Source organism: Sander lucioperca, chromosome 11 (assembly GCF_008315115.2).
Source record: "Sander lucioperca isolate FBNREF2018 chromosome 11, SLUC_FBN_1.2, whole genome shotgun sequence".
Lineage (NCBI taxonomy): Eukaryota > Metazoa > Chordata > Actinopteri > Perciformes > Percidae > Sander > Sander lucioperca.
The window spans coordinates 11,262,545-11,281,888 of record NC_050183.1 but is presented as its reverse complement, the minus strand read 5'-3'; the positions used below and the strand labels follow the sequence as shown (position 1 = coordinate 11,281,888).

At 40.6% G+C, this 19,344-nt stretch overlaps 2 protein-coding genes and 1 long non-coding RNA gene across 4 annotated transcripts in view; 2 read left to right on the top strand and 1 right to left on the bottom strand.

Moving 5' to 3' along the window:
- Window positions 1-8,550, top strand: part of ryk (receptor like tyrosine kinase) — a 41,057-nt gene extending 32,507 nt beyond the window's left edge. For both annotated transcript variants that reach the window (XM_031311591.2, XM_031311590.2), the window contains 4 exons: window positions 2,990-3,099; window positions 3,233-3,392; window positions 4,790-4,926; window positions 7,389-8,550. In XM_031311591.2, the coding sequence (XP_031167451.1) occupies window positions 2,990-3,099; window positions 3,233-3,392; window positions 4,790-4,926; window positions 7,389-7,500 (519 nt within the window). In that variant the 3' untranslated portion in view covers window positions 7,501-8,550. The remainder of the gene's footprint in view (window positions 1-2,989; window positions 3,100-3,232; window positions 3,393-4,789; window positions 4,927-7,388) is intronic.
- Window positions 1,026-17,392, bottom strand: LOC116058748. The gene is made up of 3 exons (XR_004107105.2): window positions 17,363-17,392; window positions 11,833-11,837; window positions 1,026-1,133 (listed from the first exon to the last, which is right to left on the bottom strand). It is a non-coding gene; the product is annotated as an uncharacterized LOC116058748 (long non-coding RNA).
- slco2a1 (solute carrier organic anion transporter family, member 2A1) overlaps window positions 12,362-19,344 on the top strand; it is a 20,482-nt gene continuing 13,499 nt past the window's right edge. The window contains exons 1-2 of the mRNA XM_031311589.2: window positions 12,362-12,628; window positions 18,358-18,495. Coding sequence (XP_031167449.2) covers window positions 12,425-12,628; window positions 18,358-18,495 — 342 coding nt within the window. The 5' untranslated portion in view covers window positions 12,362-12,424. The remainder of the gene's footprint in view (window positions 12,629-18,357; window positions 18,496-19,344) is intronic.

The following is a 19,344-nucleotide window of genomic DNA, read 5'->3' as shown; positions in this document are numbered from 1 at the left end:
GAGACAAAGACATAGTTATTAAATTGTGCTGTTGCAATAAACATCGAGCTATAAATCAGAAATGTATCAGTACAGGTGAGCTAAAGCTCTGAGTGAAGCACAATACTACAGTGTGGCATTCATTGTGAAAGTGAACATCTGGTTTTCAAGGTAGAACATTGAGGAAAAAAAAGTATTTTGTGTTGACCTTTTCCACAGTCATCATTTCTTCACTGACAACCCAACAGTTAAAGTTGCTCTGCATGGTGGATACACAGAGCCTGACGGAGCTGTTTGGTACCAGCTACAACACACATCTCACTTTTCCTTGAATTGTTGACTTAAAATGTTCTTATCCTTGTTCACTGGTTGCCAAGACTTTGTTTTCCTGTGTTGTGGGAATAATTAATTTAGGTTGTATCACACTGTCCAGTGCCAGATAAGATTAAACAGTGTGTGTGTGTGTGTGTGTGTGTGTGTGTGTGTGTGTGTGTGTGTGTGTGTGTGTGTGTGTGTGTGTGTTAGGGGTGGAACGGTACACTGAAGTCACAGTTCGGTTCATACCTCGGTTCAGACATCACGGTTCGGTTCGGTACAATGGAGGGAAAAGCATAACAAAAATGCAGAAGGCAATTTTTTTTATTGTGCATGTCTCAGGCTGTACCACCTAGTGTCATCCAGTCTCTCCCCTGAGCTAGCTGCAACCGACCATAGACAGTTAGGCTATATAGGAAGGGACCGACTCGACATGATGTAGGCGGAGCTTGGGAGCTTCAGAGCTAAGGCGGGGCTACAGATTAGGTGTCCCTAAGAAACGCGTATGTAACAGTAGTTCCACATTACATTAATTCATTTGCACGCAAGTTTTATTTATTTTTATACCATATATTCTCCATGTAAATTCATGTATCGAACCGAGACGCCCCTACCGTTTCGGTTCAATACGAATACATGTACCGTTCCACCCCTAGTGTGTGTCTGAGCCAGAGATCGTGCAGTTGCCTGAATTGGTGGTGGGTGGCGATGGCGCAGTGGATATGATATGACACATGCCTTTGGTGTGGGAGATCTGGGTTCAATTCCCACTACGATACATCAACCAGTGTGTCCCTGAGCAAGACACTTAACCCCTAGTGGCTCCAGAGGTGTGTTACCTAAGTAAGGGTTGATGTTACTGTCAGGAGCTCTCTTACAGGCAATGTTGTCTTTTAAGCTATTCAGGATGTTTATATATATATTATACGTTATAGGAGCTGCCTCAGTTTTTCACCAGTCAGGAGTCTTTTCTCAGACACACCTGCTGGCCAAGCTGTTGTCTTCAAGCCCTGTTTTATAGCTCCAAGCACAAAACAAGTCTTTAATATCAGACTCTTGCTCAAACCTTTGCATAAGGGACGTCCAAATTGTCTTCCCTCTGTTGCATACAAAGTTGTTTAGAAGTATTAATACTGAAATTTTACATTTCACACTAATGTCATCTGTAGCTTTTGTACAGTAAACCAATAAATAAGGGCTGTCCACACCAAGAACCATAACTATAACCATAACTATGAGAGCATCCATTCTCCTGAACGATAATTTTCTGTAAACAGTGGTGCAAGCACGCACTGCACGTTCCAGCTGATAATAATACATTGATACAGCAGACGTTGCAACGTAAGATTACAGGAATGGGTGCGACCTCTAGCTCACCCAGTAGAGTGTGCGCCCCATGTAGGCTGAGTCCTCTACAGCGGCCCGGGTTCGAATCCGACATGCGGCCCTTTGCTGCATGTCGTCCCCCCTCTCTCTCCCCTTTTCTGTCTTCAAACTGTCCTGTGGAATTAAAGGCCATAAAAGCCCAACAACAACAACAAAAAACTAAACAAAAAAAATGACATGAATGTCTGTAGTAATAGTCTTCTATATTTGTGAATTCAGGTACATTCTATGAACCAAAAAAAGTCTAACGGCAGTTCCTAGGGACACCGGCACCCCTGCCTTTTCCAGGCAACAGGGGGCACAGAGCTGGTCAGGTCTGTGCAGAGCACCAAAACAAATCTCAGTGGTTTCTGTGACAAGAGAAATACTTTCAAAGTACTAATTATTAGAAGTGCAAAAATAAACCGTGCTACCTAAAGGATCGTAGCCCTACCAAGTGGCTGACCCACCTGTGTGAAACAAACTCACCATCTCTCCACACTGTCATCTGCCGTGGTAGATTCAGATGGATTGTGATTGGCTGTCAGTGTTTCTATCGTTCATAAAATTGCTCTGAAAATGATCCCAACAGTATTATTGTCGTTATAGTTGTGGTTTGGAATCTATTTGCGTTACAACGTTATAAAACTATATATTTATAGTTATTGTTTTTGGTATGGGCCCTTAGGAACCTTTGCGAGTATAGAGCCATGCTAGCAGCTCCGTAAGGCTATACTTAAGCACAGCGGGGCTTTGAGCTAAATGCTGCTGTTAAGTAGGTATAATGTTTACCATGTTCACACACTCAGTATAGCAAAAAATAAAAGTTTAGCAGATTAGCATGCTTACCTGTTAGTCAAAGTACTTGATCATGGTGCTACAGGAAAAGTTAAAGGATCAACAAAGTTGTTACTGACATTTAACTCAAAACCAAAAATGTCAACCTCATCGTGGCCCTAGAAGAAAAGTTGTGGGGTTATCTTTTTGGTACAGTGGATATTTGTAACAAGTCATGGCAATCCATCAAATAGTTTTCATGATATTTTACTAAAAGGCAAATGTGTCAACCTGCTGACGGTGCCAGAGGACTGACAGAGCCATGCCTGTGGCTAAAAACATAAGTGTTCTTTCATTTAAAGACTAAAATATTCTTTGCGTATGTGACTCCCATCTTTGACTCATAGTTGATTGTGTTTTCAGAAGACCAGTTTCGCCACAGTAAAGTCGCGTCAGCTGTGGTCTCCTGTCCCCACTCGCTCCCTTTTTTTTTTTTTTTTCTGTCTCTGCTTCTCAACTGCACATTGTCTCCCTCTCCCTCATTTCCTTTCAGGCGATCTCTCAGCAAGACTTGGTTTACATGGCCATCCAGATTGCATGTGGAATGAGCTACCTGGCTCGCAGGGAGGTCATACACAAAGACCTCGCTGCCAGGAACTGCGTGTAAGTGTCCCTGACCCTGCTCACAGCTGCCATCATTTGTCCGCAGTTCTTCACTGTAGCGTTCAGGTGATTTGGTTTGGAATTTAATTACAAAAAAATATTTTTTCCTCTCTTGCCCCCCCCACTCCAACAGCATTGACGACAACATGCAGGTGAAGATTACAGATAATGCCCTTGCCCGAGACCTATTTCCCATGGACTACCACTGTCTGGGGGATAATGAGAACAGGCCAGTCCGCTGGATGGCCCTGGAAAGTTTGCTCAACAACGACTTCTCTAGTGCGAGTGACGTGGTAAGAACTGCAATAACAGATATACGTTATATTACTTCTTGCCGCTTAACCATACATAGCATACTAATATTTCCGGACAGTGTATTCACCATAAAAAAAACAACCTTTCCTGTCTCTTAAGGTTTTTTAATAACTACAAAGTTTTCAGGCGACATGATACAGAGAGGGTGATTCAGGAAATGGCACCAATTGTATCCAAGCCACTTGGTCAAGGTGTCAAGGGGAAGGGAGGTAGAGTGTTGAGCACCATGTCTCTGGCCCTCTTTCCTGTCCCAGGATTGCAAAGCAGGCGCGGCGCAGACGGTCGGGAAGCCCAACAGATCCTTTGAGACACAGTTCAGACACCAGCCAGACATGACCCCACCCCTCTGCATTCCTCTTATGGTCACACCGCTTCATAGTAATCACCCCCTCCCCTCCCCTACACTTACAGTTAACAGAGGGCTGGCATTACCAACCAGCTAAGCTTTAGGGGAAGTCCAGACAGCTGTGTAGCATCATAAGAGCGCCACACATGCAAGTGTGACGCACGTAAACGCTCCATACGCTTATGTCAGTGGTTGTGCACATTGAATATCAAGCTGGACAGGATGATAAAGTGACTATTGGCATGTTTAGGCTTTGTTGGGAATGTTGGCAGTGGCCTGGGCACTGATTTGGGAACAGGGTGGATTACTGTACATCCCGTTTTTTCCTCTGAGGAGCCCTCCCGTCGCTGTGCCCTGAATCACTCCCTTCACTTCCTTTAAGGTCTCGGTGTCACCCCATGAAAGGTTGTGACATACTAACACAATAGAAACCTGCTCTTTTAAGAGATCATTTATTATATTCTGTTCATAAGTCACTGTCAGGTTAGCAATAGCTGCCCAGTTTTATTTTAGATAAGGACTAGCTTGACTCCCAAAATTCCAAATAACAAGTGTAGGGTCAACAACACCTACTATAAGCTGTGTGACCTAAGACATGGGTTAATAAGAGTACCACCAATAAGGAAATGCTTCTTTTCCTTGTTTCCTCCGTGTAGGTCAGCACAACAACACATGCATGGCGGCGCCCGCGCTGACACGGCTCGTTGAACCCCCAGTGTCCCAAAACATAACAGCCTCCCTACTGTTTACTCTCAGTCTCTTAACAAAACCTTCCAGCAGTGATTTATATTCTGTATCAATTTTTCAACATTATTTCCTTGCATTGTTCCTGTGGCACAGTTTGGTATTTAAATGCAAGTGGGCACCACAGGCTTTCCGCCCGCTGAATAGAAATGGTGGTTATGTTTATCCTGTATGATGATAGCACATTAAAGACAACAGCTTGTAAAGATAGGCTAATGTTTAAAAAATGTTGTAAATGAATGCTCAGTACTGGCCTCAGTGTTAATCACGTGCGTGTTTTCACAGTGGGCCTTCGGAGTGACGCTTTGGGAACTGATGACTCTGGGTCAGACCCCCTACGTCGATATCGACCCCTTTGAGATGTCAGCCTACCTGAAGGATGGCTACAGAATAGCACAACCAATCAACTGTCCAGATGAACTGTACGTTGATTTACGGAACACACACAGATACAAACACACACACACACACACACACACACACACACACACACACACACACACACACACACACACACACACACACACACATCCAGTCCTACTCAGGTGGAATATATCTATATCTATCTGTCCTCTGAGATATTCTGACAAAAATCTTTCACTTTTTGACACTCTATAGAAAATGGATTAGTTAAACAGATAAGACAAGAATGAAAGTAGTCGTTAGTTGCAGTCATAATCAGATATACAGGCAATAAAAAAACTAGAAATAATAATATAAAAAAGGTCATCAAGGATCAACAAAAACAAATCAGGAGGATTCACGTTATTATACCATTATGAAAACAAATACACAAACATAAATATCCTTAAAGGCAGAATGTGTAGGATTTTCCAACTATATATTGACTCATACAAAAAGAATTCCTCTCAGTCGTGGCTTATGCCCCACTAGCTGTGTGTGGCGGTGTCTGTGTCTCTGCCTGTATTTTCTTATTGGATGTGTTCGGGACATTTCTGGGTTTTTGGGCACTGGGTGTGCAGCCCTCAGCCACAGGGCGTGAGGGCTGGACTCTATACAAACATAGCGTCCAGGTGCCAGATTGTAAGCATGCATCCAAGAGGAAGCTACGAAAATGGCGGACACAGCACTGAATAAACCTAAATATAGCGAGGTGAAACGCCAAGCGGACAAAGCTGGTTCCAAAACGAGGGTGAATCTGGGCTTGGCTTTCACCCAGTCAGGTACACAATCCTGAGTCGCTGCTGTTTCTTCAGGTGGTTCAGCTGGGCTGTGTTCTGACAACCGTGGTTAGGGGATGTGCACGTCTGGCAGGGGGGGGTAACTTTTAATCCTACTTATTCTGCCTTTAAAGAAGTATACAATATCTTCTAAAATTTCAACCACACAAAAGAGTCTAAAAACACTGACAGCTAGATCTGCCTGCCTCCTAATTACAGAGTTGTTTCTATTATTTATTAAATGTACTATTACGTAATCCTCAATCAATCCTCCAATCCTAAACAGTGCTCACCTGCAGCCTAATACGAGTTAGTATTATACCACATGTTCTTGTGCATGACAATTAAAATACTGTAATTGACAGGGCTATCATTTGGCCTTTACAGGAGATTGTGCAGACAGCTGACTAGTTTTTACTTGTTTGAACACTTGTCTTTCCTTATCGTCACTGTAAACACAATGTAAGTTTGTAGACCTCTGCAGTGAAGCATGTTATTGAAAACTTGTGTGTGTGCTGACTTCTTGTGTGTGTGAAATATGGGAGCTGAATCAGCTACCAGCATTGGTAAATGTTAGGCTTATCAACATCCTGCAACTGCCAAGAAGAAGGAGCCGCCAGTGGCCACAGGCGTCGTTCTCCCACCAACGTTATTATTTACAGGCCATTTCCTCAACCAGGCTGTTACCTTTTTACTGCTGGGTGATAACAGGGTTTCTCCTGACGCAGAGCAGGGCTGCAGTGGTGGGGGGGGGGATGATGCATGGAAATCCATAAAGGTGTGTGTATTCTGAAAACTGAGCCTTAACTTTTTAAAGAAAGTATTATCTTTTTTTAATTACAAATAATTTGGAAATTTTTAGCATATATACAATAGAAATACATTTTTTATTTTTTTTATACACGCATTCAAAGTAACAACTCGGGAGACATGGTTCCAAATGAAGTCCATATTTAATTTTCATTAGACTGTATATGCTCCCTGTTGGTCATATCATTTGTAGGCGTGCCATTTCCTTCTGCCTTCATGCTGACGATATACAGCTCTGCGTCCCAGTAAAGCCTTAAAACCTCACTAATTTGTCTGGATGTCTGCTAACTCTCTTCAATTAAATTTCAATAAAACGTTTTTTATTATTATCGACCTGGACAATTGTATACACAATTTCAGTCCTCACGTGCTTTTTCTGTCACCAAACCTGTATTTTAGTGCTATCTGAGCTTCAGAGACACCAGTTCCATCACACTGTATATGCTTTGTGCCCACTTCTCTTTGTTTTGAAAGCTCCAAAATGTTCTTTTGCACCCACCAAAACCCCCTGTGCTGGAAAATCCTGAATAGTGTTGAATGTCCACCAAGACCTCAGGGAATAGTCACCTGAAATCTGTTAAAAAACTGAATGTAGTTTCCTTTTAAATACAATGGTGGTGAGGTGATGGCTTAATTTTCCAAAATATTAGAGGTTGAAAAAATAAAACATTCAGGGGAATGCATTGAATGTCATACTGTATGTCACTCATTTATATCAGACTGTGTCAGGACAATATAACATGTACTGTAGGTATGAGGATGTGTTGCATGTCACCCTCCTCCTCTCTCCACTGCATCCCGTCACACAAAACACACAACATTACCCAGAAATTACTTGTGGACAGACATTTGATTTGACCAAAAAATAAACTGTAATCCCCTGTGTGTTGCAGGTTTGCAGTGATGGCGTGTTGCTGGGCCCTGGACCCAGAGGAGAGGCCCAAGTTTCAGCAGCTCGTTCAGTGTCTCACAGAGTTCCACGCAGCGTTGGGCGCTTACGTGTGAAAACAAGTTTTTCATTTTACCAAGAACAGCAACACTAAAGACTGGTGGACACTATTCATAAGGAATACATGAAAATGTGCCTTATCAGATGAAAGAGCAGACTGAAGGCTGATGATTTTATTTTGTACAATTCTTTTGGAGTTTTATATAGTTGAATTACCTTTTTACAGCATAGCAAAGTAAAAGGATTCTTTGTTGAATATTGTTTCATAAGCTTTGAAAGCGTCTAGAAATGGCAATTATTGTGCTCTTTCCGTGCATTCCCAGACATTTTTGTGTCATTGGACAAATATTTTAAAGATTTGCGCCTCTGAAAACCTGGTTTTAAAGACAGTATTTTCTACAGTTTTGTAACTTAGTGAAGCAGTAAACATTTTAGATGTGCTGTGGATGAGAAAAACTGTACAGCAGGATGATTTAGGTACCAAAGTAGACTAAAGGGCTTCATTTGTATATGCAACCATACTGTCAAACATGCTGCTTCACTCTGCTACGGTGAGCTTGGTACTAGAGGCCTCTTGTTGGTGAGATGATTTCTTAACGAGTGGTACACGCTTACCTCTGGATGACACTAGGAACTGTGCCACAGATGAGTTTTCTTTTCTTTGTGGATCAGACGTATGGACGGACGCCAGAGCTCGTACAAGATCAGCATCGCAAAGCTACGTATATGACCTTGATTTTTAAACACATCCAGAGTGAGTTTTTAGTGATTCTTATTATTTGAATGCCACCACCTTCTTCCTCATTTGTACATTTTTATTTCCACTATTCCAACCTCCAAACAGAATTATCAGTATGTGTCTATTTTATAAGCTTGATTGTTCTGCGTCAGAACACAGCTCTTCACAGGAGTTTTTGACTGATTTCTGTAACTAGAACGCTAATAATCACTGTGAACACACAAAACTGCCTACCAGCTTGGTCTAATCTTATTCCTACACCTTTAACAAACCTTTGTGATGTGTCTTTATGGTCACTGCATGTTGAATTAAGGTTTTAAACTGCTTCCCGATTTCATATCCACAAATTAAATGGGATTTTTTAAATATAGAATGTCTATTTATTTTCACATCAAAAGCATGCAGTGTCTCAGTACCGCTCTCTGGCTCAGGACTTCAGACCATAGCTCTTAATAGTCATTGTTTTAGGGAGAAAACCTGATGCTACATTATGATGATGATGATGTCACATTATTGTTTGTTTTGTATGACAAAAGCTGCAGTTAAAGCTGAGTGTTTTGGTCCAAGAATGTTTTTCTCTTTAGCCAAATTAGTAAAACTTCAATTTTACAATTACAATGGATGTAAAACCACGTCACAATGTATTTTATGAATAGAATATACAAACCCCAATTCCAATCAAGTTGGGACGTTGTGTAAAACGTAAATAAAAACAGAATACAATGATTTGCAAATTGTTTTCAACCTATATTCAATTGAATACACATCAAAGACAAGATATCCAATGTTCAAACTGATAAATGTTATTGTTTTTTTTTGCAAATATTCACTTATTTTGAATTTGATGCCTGCAACACGTTCCAAAAAAGCTGGGACGGGGGCAACAACAGACTGGGAAAGTTTAGGGATGTTCAAAAAAAACACCTGTTTGGAACATGTGTGAACAGGTTAATTGGTCATGATTGACTAGACTGACCTGCCTGCAGTCCAGATAGTGTATATACAGTATATAGTATCGTGTGTGTGTGTGTGTGTGTGTGTATCCTGTCTCCCATTGAAAATGTGTGGCGCGTTATGAGGCGCAAAATACAACAACGGAGACCCCGGACTGTTGAGCAAATGAAGTCATATATTAAGTAAGAATGGAAAATAATTCCACCTACAAAGCTTCAACAATTAGTGTCCTCAGTTCACTGATTGAGTGTTGTTAAAAGGAGAGGTGATGTAACACAGTGGTAAACATGCCCCCCCCCACCCCCCGTCCCAGTTTTTTTGGAACATGTTGCAGGCATCAAATTCAAAATGAGTGAATATTTGCAAAAAAAAACCCAATAAAGTTTATCAATTTGAACATTAAATATCTTGTCTTGTGTATTCAATTGAATATAGGTTGAAAAGGATTTGCAAATCATTGTATTCTGTTTTTATTTACGTTTTACACAACGTCCCAACTTGATTGGAATTGGGGTTTGTAATATTCCATACCGTCAGGAAGGAAGAGGGCCAATCCAGGATCGGTTGTGAATCCTTCTCTCCATCTGTTGAATGACCAACCATCCGGTGCTCTACCACCATCGCTGTTAGCTTTTCTTTCTCTCTGGTCAGTTCCTTTCTTTTTCTCTCAGCGTATCCACCAGCCATAAACACCAAAAAAATGAAAATGAATGAAATTCTCTAAAGAAAAATCTCCCCCTGCTTTCTTTTAAGTGGTTAAGGCTCTACTGAAACTTAGCCTGGGAAATAGTAAACATGCTCTTCCGGTCTGCATGCCTAGATGGGTTTGTCTGATTTGGACAGACTCTAAGAATAATGATACAGCTGATGGTCCTGTTTCCTTATGTAGGTCATTAAGAGGCGGCAGTATTCAATTGAGGCCAGTTAAAAACTCATTGTAGCTGCTTTAAAGACACTTTTGAATATTGACAAAAAATAGCTTCTTTTTTTTTTTTTTTATTAAGACCAGCGACAGTATTTTTTTCCTCTGTGTGGGCATAAATGTCAACCTGATCAGTGAGTGTTGTTGTTATTGTTCGATTAGATACTATTTAACTGCATAATGTTTTATGGTGTTTCACTGACAATTTTTCTCCATGTCACTTGCTTTTTATGCTTCAATTTTAGTTTCTTTGTTGTTGTTTCTGGTGATAGTGTTCTTCTCATTTTTTGGATAAGCAGCTCAACGTCAGTGATGTGAAGTCACGTTGAGATATTTCCGCACAGCGCTGCTTGAAGACGACATCCTTTCAAAATCTCAATGTCATCGTCCGATTTCACTTTGTCACAGTCTCTTTGACTGTGTCACTTTGACACAGTTCTACCATTTCCTCAGCAGCAGCAGTCATAATAGACATGCAGCAACGCAGCCGCAAGACGTGTTGAGTAAGTGGAAGTTGTCGTTACCAGACTGCTGTGTCACAATACTGCGGGGTTTACTCAGTTATCTGAAGTCTGCTAAGTAAACCCAGGACATCACCAGGTTTGAGGCGTTTCTTGCTGTCAGGGACGGGCCCCGGTCCTGTTCAGAAAACAAGATGGAATAGAGCTTCACGCCTGGACTCAGCCTAGTATGACTGACCTTTGGATCTGTGTTTGTTATCATCATTCAGTTTTCCTCAAAGTTTAAGTACATTTTCATCTAGTCACTATTTGAACACACTAAATATTGTCCTACCAAAGATCAACTCTCATATCTGTGTTGCTTAGAAACACATTTCTTTGACCAATGAGCTGGTCATGAATACTAATTCATGGGCAACACTTCAACATTGTATTATAGTTGTTTGTATAATATATGAAAACAGATGCACAGTCTATTTTAAGAGCTGGTATAATGCTTTATAATGTATCCGGCATTATTATAATCATAATCAAGCTGCATCATTATACAAGTATGATAATTTAGTGGAAACACAGACGCAGAGTCTTAAAGGAACCAAGAGGAAATACTGCTTCTCCTGACCCAACAACACAAGCTCTGATCATTTCATATATGACTAGAAGAGTCTGTGAATTATAGAACTCCAGAACTCCATTACTGCCTCATCTTGATGGTAAATGTTTGGGACTGTGGGGATGTTAATGTGATAGCCTTTAAGTTCTTTAATGTAGGCATTGGCGCCTAGGCTAACATTGAGGACACTGACGTTGTGTCCTGTGTATTTTTTCTGGGAATTTTGGGGATAGTAAACCTTGTACCAATAAAAACCTTCAGGGTTCATTTTGACATGTCACAGGTGTTAATAAAAATCAATAATGGCTGAATTCCATTTAGCTTTAGTGTCAGGGTCCTGGTATAATGCTGGCTCACAGTCGGTTTACTGCAACACTTTAATACAACCGAGTAAGTAAGTGATTGTGATGGTAATGGTGGTGGTGGTGATGATGATGGTGATGGTGGTGATGGTAATGGTGGTGGTAATGGTGGTGATGGTAATGGTGGTGATGGTGATGGTGGTGATGGTGATGGTAATGGTGGTGGTGGTGGTAATGGTGGTGGTAATGGTGGTGGTGGTGGCGGTGGTGATGATGGTAGTGATGGTGATGGTGATGGTAGTAGTGATGGTGATGGTAGTGGTGGTGGTGATGGTGGTGATGGTGATGGTAGTGGTGTAGGTGATGGTAGTGCTGATGGTGATGGTGATGGTAACACCTGTGCTTTTACTGCTATGACCAATCAGAATGTTTGCATGACTCCAGTAGTGTTTGACTACCAATAAATTCAAACTGACCACTTGTAGGCCAACAAACATGATATTTATGAAAACGGTATTCTCAGCTGGGTAGCCGTCTGTCCACACATTAAGCAGTATTCTAAAAGAGTTGTAATGTATTTTAGCTAGTATACACATTTAAAGACGAGTAAAAAATATAAACTCACCCGCTCTCCTGGAATATTTTTAACAATATTGTAACACTTCTGAATACAATGTATTTAACTGAAATAATAGGCCTTCAATAGCTCCACTGAGACTGTTTGAAGCGTCCATTCATTAGCAGAGGGCTGCATACCAAACCAGTGAAGCGTCTCTCCGTCCGGGGAACAGGCAGGCTGCACTGGAATTAGGGTCACGTTCATAATACTTTTTTGTATAGGCTATATATTTAAAAAAAGGAATACAAATTTTTTTAAAAAGAATTGCAGTGTAGTCATTTTTATTTTCATGATTAAGGCTTAGGTCACGCTCTTGCAGGTGAGTGTTGCACAGGCTCGCGCGTGACTCAGACAAAGTGCGCGGGACTCGATGTTCTCACTTCACAACTTTCCAAACATTTGCGCGTGGAGCTGTGGGCTGAGTCACATGACATCACTCACCGGGGAGACAAAGACAACCTCAGACAGCAAGGTCCCGAGCTCAGTGGAGCGCGGCAGGACACGAGCTCGACTAATGGACATACGTCCCTCCAAAGACATGAAGAGAGCCCAGACCTCGTTCCGCAGCATAAAGGTAGGCAGCGCTAGACCAGGTCTGAGCACTCGGTCCCTCGCTGTTTATGGAACCATTTCAGCTAGATTCATTTTTAGAAGATTGCATAACCTTAGACAGATAATAATACTCAAGTAACAAAAAGACAAGTGATTTCATGGTCATTCTTTTTCTCCAATAACCTGAGAACAGTGTTGCAGATCTTCATCTTAGAAAAACAAGTTCTCTGTCATTATGTCTAAAAAAGTTAGTATTTATTTGAGTTGTCTGACGTCAGTTTGATTTTTGATTAAAAAGATATTACTGATCCATCAAACTGTCCAAAACAGTACAGTGGGTTGGATTGTTTAAATGGTAATGCCAAGTCAATAATGAGCCTTTATTTATGAAAAAACTGCACTGCAACGAACGATTATTTTCACTATAATAAAATCTGCTACTTATTGTCGTGATGTTTACTCTGTAATCTGTGATCTGTAAAATATCAGAAATTGCTGAAAAATGCCTATCAATATTTTAGAGCCCAAGGTGAAATTATCAAACGTTTTGTCTGACTACCCCCCCCCCCCACTCAAATTTGAGAGTAAGAGAATGTTTGGCATTTAAAATCAATCATCAATTATCACAACAGTTGCTAATGAATTTTCTGTTGCAGCTCTAGAAATCTCACACAGCTTCAGATGGATTTGGTTGGAGTAAATGTTGACAGTTTTATGTTTCTATCATTTAATACATTGGCGAGTCTCTGTTTGGCAACTGTATCCCATTCAAAGTTTGGTACATTTTCTGCACCTCAGGCTCCAATATTAAAAGTCTCACTGAACACTGACTTGTGGGAGAAATATATTCCAGCACTGAGTGCCAAAAGAAGCATTTGTACTTCACTGTATGGTAATAATGGGAGAGAAACAGTTTGTTCCAGGGCTGTGAGTAATAATGAGGCAAAACTCTATGCTGCTTGCAGCATAACTCAGCGAGAAATGACATGTCTTCTTCATTGGTGTTGTGTTGTGTGAATGAAGCATGACTAATACACCTATATTCTGTAAGCTTGGAGGACTCCACTAAAGCAACTTCTGAATTCCCAGAAGGTAAAGGTTTCTTTGTGTTTACCTTAAGCATTCTCATACAGACTGTGGTGGGTCCAGTTACTGCAAATCTTTTTCTGTTTATCATTTGAAGTATTCACTTTAAAGCCCCCCCTCCCCATTGAAACCGAGATGTACAAATATAGAGAGGGTGGAGGGCGGTGAAACAGTATGGCTCAATCTACAGACATCATCACATTATTCACTTTGAGAGTTCATGGCACTTTGGCCCATCCTGCACAGTATGAATGTACGTGAAGACCAAAAGCTATATAACAGTATGTTTGCATAATGGGAGTAGTTCATAATAAAAGCAGGCGAAGCAGCAGGTAATATGTCATAAATTTTTGCAAGTCATTCCTACAGCGGTGAGAAGTGGAAGCAGAGGAGTATCTTTGAAATTGCGTCAAACTGTAACGCTAGAACTCTTGAGTACTGTTGGCCTCCTGTCTAGAAACTGCAACAAAAGAGTAGAAAATTGGCCGAGTTGCTTTTCACATGAAACTAAATGACTTTGCACTCAGCAGAGCCAGCTGGTCAACAATGATTTCAGAGGAAGCAATCATATTGATCCATCTTTTCTTGACACTAGTACATGCTGTACAGCGCCTGGCTCTCTATAGTTTCATCAGGACATTCTGTTTGTTTTTTTTAACAACTTTGTGCTTATCTGCTGTGGCTACACCCAGGTTTCACCATCAAATTCTCCTTAAGGATATCTATGCTAACATCCGAGCCAAGTTTCTGCTTAGGGACACTTAATGTTTACATCCTGATCAGTGGGACAAGAAATGTTGGAAAGCTTCTGAGCACCTGAGCACGTGGCTCACGTTCTGTCATGGTTAAGCATTTTGGGGAATACACTTATTCGCTTTCTTGCTTAGTTAGTTAGAGTTAAATAAGAAGATTGATACCATTCTCATACTTGTCTATCCAAAGGTGTGTTCAGACCAAACGCAAAGCAAATTTTCACCCTGCGTGGTACGGCTGCTGGAGTATCCTGCAACTTTAGAATAATCACCCTAACGTTAGTTACGTTATAACGTTAGTGCTAACTTGGTTTATAGTATAGCACAATCAATCGCTGGGATCGAGTAACAAATACATATTTTCAGAACTTACCATGTAGTCCTATGGCTTTGCTCACTTTTCTCCAAGCCAACGTGAAACATTCCCCTCACGTTTGGTCTGAGCCATAGACTGTAAAAATAATGGACCTAGCATCGGTGATGTCACTTATTGGTTTGTGGACTGCCGTTTTGAAGCCAGGAGTTTACATTTTGGCTGTCGCCATCTTGGTATTCTTGAGCCAGAAGTGACCATATTTGGACAAGAGGGCGGAGCTTAAACAGTGTTGAGTGTATTTCCTATGGCGCTGTGCTTCGCTAAACTCTACAGGAAAAGTTGCAAGAATTTAAAGCTTTGGTTGGCAAGGTGCTAACGTACGCTAAACAAGACATTTTTAGACAACCAAAATGTTCTAATTAACTTTGACGAAGTGAAAACACACAGTGAGAGGGTCAAAGTTTGAGACAAAAACATTGGACAACAGCTAAAAACAAGTTTACAGCTATTCTAATGAACACAGTGTCATGGTTAGTATTGCTAAGCCTCTGTCCTGATTGACAGGTCGGCGTGTAGCCATGCCCCTGTTTTATCGTCTATTTTAAAATAAATGGGACCATCATTTACTAAATGAGCATCATGCTGTATTGAAGAAGACCTGAAACTAGCGATTGAGAGCATAAACTCATTATGAAAATGTTTACTGAGGGTATAAATCAAGTGAGAAGTGGGGTCATTTCGACATAGGCCCTTTATGCAATCAGACTTCTTTTTGGAGCCAGTGGAGTCGCCCCCTGCTACTTCTGAACACACTTTTAGGCTACTACATAACAAAGGGGAAACAGCTAACCTGGCTCTATAAATCCACTACCATCACTTCCTAAAACACTCTTATTAACACATTATATCTTGCTTGTTTAATCCGTACAACTGAAGTGTAAAAACAACAGGTTGTGGTTTTACGTGCCAGGCAACAAGACTTCAGGAAGTCACTGCTCCTAGCCAAGAAATAACTTGGCCCACATAAATTCATAACCTGTCATTTTTACACTTCAGATTGTTGTACTGATTAGCTTTAGAGGTGCCTGTAGGCTTGATTTCCTACCTTCAGACATAGCCACGCTAGCTGTTCCCATCCTTTAGGCTAAGCTAACCTGCTGTAGCCTTATATTTAGTGGACAGGCATGAAAGTGCTTTTAATCTTCTCATCTAATTCTCTGCAAAAAAGTGAATAAGAATATTTCCCAAAGAGCAGAGCAGCAAAACCTTTTTATGTTTGTTTCACAATGAAGGGAGGTGATTCTGTGGCTGTTTCTTTCAAGTATCCTGGGAGTCTTCATACCCTTAGCTTTCCTTTATTTCAACAAAAAAAAACTATTTATAGCCAGCGTCATAGCTACAACATGTGTCCCTGAAATAAAAGCTTTCAAATTCAAGTATAAACTTCCCTCAATTCTTCCCCTCGCAGCAGGGTTGAATGCTGGGACAATGACGTCCAGAGAGAAGGAGAGAGTGTTCAAAAAGGATAAATATGTACATAATCCACAGAGGATTCAAATCGTCCCTGCTTGTCAACATCAAATAGGCTTAAATCACTTGTATTAACAGTGTGGATAAATAATAAATCCTGCGTCTTCACAGTTCTGACACAGTGTAGCATTCAGCGCCAGTTGTAATGTTTCTACATGTTATAATACTCTACGGATATCGGATCCAAGTTCCAACACTGGGCAATGTTCCTTGATCAAGAAAAATGGACCTGCTGTATTTTGGGAGCAACTGTTTTTGCTGATTTTCATGCTAATGGTGAAATGTTGCACTTTGATGGATTATGTGTTATCATGATTGTGTTTTGTGTGTGGCCCCAGAGGTTACAAGCCAAATAGTCAGGAAGCCAGAGACTTGTCTCTGAAACGTAATGTTTGTATCAAGCGCTATCTGCATATAAATTTAAATCCCACTTTGTTAAAGGCTCAAGTGGATTTTAAGTTGACCTGAATCACAAACCGTGAACCACAAACTTTTTGGTTTGAATCTAAATCACAAACAAAGGAGGCTCTTTGCCTCCCTGAGCAAATGGATTCATTTGCTACAAAATGAGGATGAAATATTAGCAGGAGTGTAAAAGCATCTATTGTGTGTGCTAACAAACCATAAAGCCAAGTTTTAATAGAAGCAATAACTGTTCTGAGTCAAACACATTTATTCTCCCTCAGCTGACCTAGCAGCCGGCAAACAATCTGAAAGCTTGGATTTATCACTGTTTTCATTGCAAATTCACTCTTAATCTCAACGTGTATGTTCAGCGTCATTTGTGCATTCATGACCCCCCAAGCAAAGACGTAGGGAGGTCTTCTAGATAACTGGGAGCACGTCCAGTCCAACTTACCAGACTGTTGTAACTGTTCTATTGTTTGCCTTTACCCACTTAATCATTATATCCACATTACTGATGATTATTTATCACAAATCTCATTGTGTAAATATTTTGTGAAAGCACCAATAGTCAACACTACAATTTTGGTGCGGTATCGATATTGAGGTATTTGGTCAAAAATATCATGATATTTGATTTTCTCCATATTGCCCAGCCCTAAGATACATATATATATATATATATATATATATATATACACACACACACACACACACATATCGCCTCAATTTATACCTCATTCAATCATTTAATCCATCAATATTTTGTCTACAATATGTAAATTGTAGCCATAAGAAAGTTGTTCCATGTCTTTAAGATGTGAGAATGTAAATGAATGTGAACGAGTCCAGGCCTGATGCGTTGGTACTTGTAACATGTGCCATGTGTTTTGTGAAGCAGCCTCGCATTTCACGTTCCTCGCTGCATTTCACTGCTCAGATAATATTGCTTCTCTGATGTTTAAGTATGCACTCCATTGGGTGACCTTGACATCTTGTCAGCGTGTGGCTAAGGAATGTTGTGTTGTGATCTCCGGTACTTTTCCGAGACACCACATATGGAATGACAATGTTATTCCTCTGAATTGGTGGAATATGGTAGGAAAATATTTTAGGCTTTGAGTCAGATCTGCCTCGATGTGAGTGCAGCCAAGCGTCTCTATAGCTGAAAATGGCACAAAGACTAGGGCTGGGTATCGTTCAAAAATGTTCCATCCCGGTACCAATACCAATACCGTGACTTCAATACCGGTTCCTAAACGATCGATTTTCGATACCAATTTTATAAAACAAAAAGAAAATACAACATTACACATTATGGAACAAATCTTTTTATTTATTTTTCACGAGTGAGCCCCGTCTCTGTGTAACGTAGAGTTTTTCCTGCGTGTCTCTACAACATGTAACGTTAGACAGCCAATCAGCAGCATTATTAGATCTTGGTAGAAGCATGCTGCGTGCTTATTGGCTCAGTGACGCTGATGAGATTTACTCCTTAAGTATTGAAATTGGGTACTTAATGATGAGGCATTTTTCAATACTCGATACTTCAGAGTCAATTCGGTCGGTTCCTAAAAAGTATCGAATTTGGTACCCAGCCCTACAAAAGACACTTGACATTTATGACGTTTACCTTTTTTACTGTCTGTCTGTCTGTCCTAGCTGTTTGTCCTGTGCCATGGCCTCCTGCAGTTCTCTCAGCTGCTGTACAGCTCCTACTTCAAGAGCACCATCAGCACAATCGAGAGACGCTATGGCCTCAGCAGCTACTCCTCAGGAACCATTTCCTCTTTCCATGAGGTAGGAGCCAACAATAACATACCCTCACCCAGCCTGAAATCATGATAGCTTTATTTCAAGGATATCGATGACAGAGGAGGATCTGGAGAACAAGCAACAAGTCAAAATAACACTTCCTGAATTCAAGCCAGACTCAAGTATTTTGGAACAGTTTTATTACAGATACGTAGGGTCAAGGAAATGATAAAATGTACCGTACGTGCTTATTGTGGGGGGATTGTGTTATGCTGGGATTTAAATCCATCACACAGTTAAATCTTTTCCAGTTGCTTTCAGGTTCCAAGTATGCATGACCAGGGGTCACTTGTCACAAATTAAATTACCAAGTTCACATTTGATACCTTTGGGCTTTTGAATTCTTTTGCAGCTCGGATCTTCTCAGAATTTGGCTGAACTTTGGCTGAGTTCTAATGTGATTTACATGATCTGATATGATTGTATGATATTTTATGAAAAAACAGATCAAAAGATTTTAGTTTAGCATTTCTTTTAAAGTAGTTATTTAAAGCTGCTGTGATAGATATTTCAATATTAACAATGGATCAAATCTGTAATGGAAAAGGGGCTGTTCTACGTGATGAACCCACACATTGTTGTCACCCGTCTCTGCAGTTTCTCTTAGCATTACAGAGCTTTTAAGCATCTCTCTGCTCATTGTTGAGGTTATATGGCCCTCACCATTACTGTTTGCTTCAGTTGCTCATCAGTCTGGTTTCCAGATTCAGCAGGCAGCTGCTTTTTCAATTTTTAGATAAAATGTTCAAACAAACCAGCACACAACCTGTCCAAACATAAAAAAAAAGTTAGCGACCAGCTGGTGAACAGCGTGGAGGATTTAGCAGCTAAAGA